Below are 2928 nucleotides of genomic sequence, written 5' to 3' on the forward strand. Positions count from 1 at the left end.
ATACATTTTGCTTATACTTCTGAATGATGTAATTCACTCTATTAAACGGACAAGATTACATTTTCATGCCAAAATATGATTTACATGTGTTACTTAGGATGCAATTATCAAAGTATATTAAGTTGTTTCTAAGTTTCCTTTTTCATAGGAGAGTCTTTGGAGAGCCATATTCCATCTTTACCTAAGTATGTGTTCGATACGGGTGTCAAATGGTATTCCTTCATGAAAAATGAAGAGTCTGAGAAATATAGTTTTACATTCATTAAGGCTTAACTATAAAATTGGCCCTCAAACTAGACCACTTTTCCCACTTTTTTTTCCTTAAAAGTGGTACTTAAATGTTAATTTCGTTTCATTTTGCCCAAAAAGTAGACATCCAGTAAGAGTGTGCCATGTGGCATGTTCTTATTGGTTGATATTGTGTTTTTGGGTAGAATGAGACTAAATTGATAATTTAGGTATCACTTTTTGCGAAAAAATTAAGCACCCAAGTAGAAAAAGAGATATAGTTTGATGGTAAATTTTGCTTTTAAGTCTTCCGTTAATTATGATATGTAAATATTGTCACTGGCTCATTCTTAGTGATTTGGAAGCTCTTTTATCATATTCGATCTTTGAGTAGTTTTCTGGCTAACTTTTAGTTGATTTATAGAGATCTTTGTGCATGTTTTGCAGGCAAATGCAGCTTCAGGAATGGTCGTGCATGATGATTGCAAGCTGAAGTTCTTAGAATTGAAGGCTAAACGGACTTATCACTTTATAGTTTTCAAGATTGAGGAAAAGCATAAGCAAGTTATTGTGGAAAAGCTCGGCGAACCTACTGATAGCTATGAGGCTTTCACCTCTAGCCTTCCGGCTGATGAGTGTCGATATGCAGTCTACGACTTTGATTTTGTGACTGATGAGAACTGCCAGAAAAGCAGAATTATCTTCATTGCCTGGTAACATGAAGTGTGAATGAAATTGTAATATTTGTTAACTGTTCCGGTCATCAATCTCTCTTGCGCATCTATTTGTTTTATGTTATGAAGGTCTCCAGACACATCGAAAGTAAGAAGCAAGATGGTTTATGCAAGCTCGAAGGACCGGTTCAAAAGGGAGTTGAACGGCATCCAGGTAGAATTGCAAGCTACTGATCCGACCGAGATGGGTCTTGATGTCATAAGGAGCCGTGCCACTTAAAAATGTAATATGTATAGCAATTTGGAACTTGCTTTGATATTTGATTATAGTCTTGTGTTATGTGGGGTCAGTGTTGTCGTTGAATACCTTCGTTCGATGTATTTATGTTAACGTAAAGTTAGTTAACTTTATTTGATTTTACAATCTTGAATAATACTTTGACAACTTGACCATAAGATTTAACAATATGATATATTTTAGTCACTATTTAGCTTTTAAATTATTTTTTCACTTTGGTATTTATTTTTCTTTTATTTTTAAATTATTCTTTCACTGTAAATTTTAATCCAAAAGTTAATGTTATTTTTCATGTCATCAATGATGAAATTCTTGACTATGGCTGTCTGTTGAGTAAATGTTGACTGTTCATCCGTCCGTTGTCTAAATTGATCGGTGAATTTTCAATTTGATTTTTTTGGATGAATTACAAGTTAAAATTCGAACAATAAATATGAGTAACGCGACACAAATTCAGGTCACACTTGAGACGGTGAATAATTTATTTTTTTATTTTCTATTTATAAAGCAAGGTACATCCGTATTTTAGAAAAAAAATAGTTTCGAATGAATTATCATTTTAACAAATGGCATTGTTGTTTGATTTGACACAAGCTTTTATTTATAATCACTCAACCATGAAATCGAAATAAAAAGCATGATTGAATGTACATTCTCTTAAATATTGCAAAAATAAAAATACAATTGCTTTAAAACTCAAACGGCTTTAGTTGAATTATTCTTAGTCATTATATTTTTTGAATTTCGAAATTTTAGTCTTAATGTAAACGACAATTGTAAAATCTATTAACTGATTTTTTGTGAGTAATATATAGAAATAATAAGTTGACATAGCATTACACATTCAATAATATGTTTGACGCATCAAATTTTGAAAATAACATAATTTCATTTAATGAATTTAATAGTTACCATTTGGTTAAGACTAAAGTTTTCAAATTCTAAAAGTACAGAGATGAAAAATGACCAAATTAAAGTACATGTGCTAAATTCACAACTTATGCAAAGTATAGGGTCTAATAGCACATTTTAGCCTAAAATTTATGACTCAACCAAACTTTAAATTTAAAAAATTCTATATAAAAATTCTTCAAAAATAAAATCTCGAAAATATTTTTTTTTGAAGATTTAACATATATGAAAAATAAAAAAAAATTATTATTCAGTGGAATCCAATAACAGATTAAGAAATAGAATAAACCGCAAAAAATTAGATAATTACATGCTTCTTTCTTTAGTGTTTGGCTCCCATTTTTTTTTGTGTTTTCCTTGCTTTTTTTTTAACATTATAAGACAATGGTCAAATTTTAGTTTTGATCCCTATATTGTGCTAAAACTTGAGATTTAATCTATATACTTTATTTTTTACATAATTTAGTCCATTTACTTTTATAATGTTATTAGTCAGTCTAAAGAGTTAATATTGTAAATTATTTCAATCAAAATGTAAACGTCAAATTTTTTAAGAACAATATTCCAACAACAAAAATTATCGACAATCGAGCTAGCTAAGGATATTTCGTATGGGAGGAATATTGACTAGGTAGATAAGAGTGCGATGAAAATCGCCTTGGATATACTAGTGGGGCAAAAAACCGATATGAAGCCTGTTGAGTCATTAAATGGGCTACCACCTAAGAGAGAGGTAGGTTGTGCATCAAACTTCGGAGGAAAAATAGTGATGCAAATTGGACAGTTGGAGCAAATAAATGCTATGAGCGAGGTGCA

At 30.4% G+C, this 2928-nt stretch overlaps 1 protein-coding gene across 1 annotated transcript; it reads left to right on the plus strand.

Moving 5' to 3' along the window:
• Positions 1-672: 672 nt before the first annotated feature.
• Positions 673-1200, plus strand: LOC107926041 (actin-depolymerizing factor 2). Its single transcript, XM_016856807.2, has 2 exons — positions 673-941; positions 1032-1200. The coding sequence occupies exons 1-2, from the start codon at positions 694-696 to the stop codon at positions 1180-1182; spliced, it is 399 nt and encodes a 132-aa protein (XP_016712296.1). The 5' UTR covers positions 673-693; the 3' UTR covers positions 1183-1200.
• The last annotated feature ends 1728 nt before the right edge of the window (positions 1201-2928 follow it).

This window comes from Gossypium hirsutum, chromosome D04 (assembly GCF_007990345.1).
Source record: "Gossypium hirsutum isolate 1008001.06 chromosome D04, Gossypium_hirsutum_v2.1, whole genome shotgun sequence".
In the NCBI taxonomy this organism is placed as follows: Eukaryota; Viridiplantae; Streptophyta; class Magnoliopsida; order Malvales; family Malvaceae; genus Gossypium; species Gossypium hirsutum.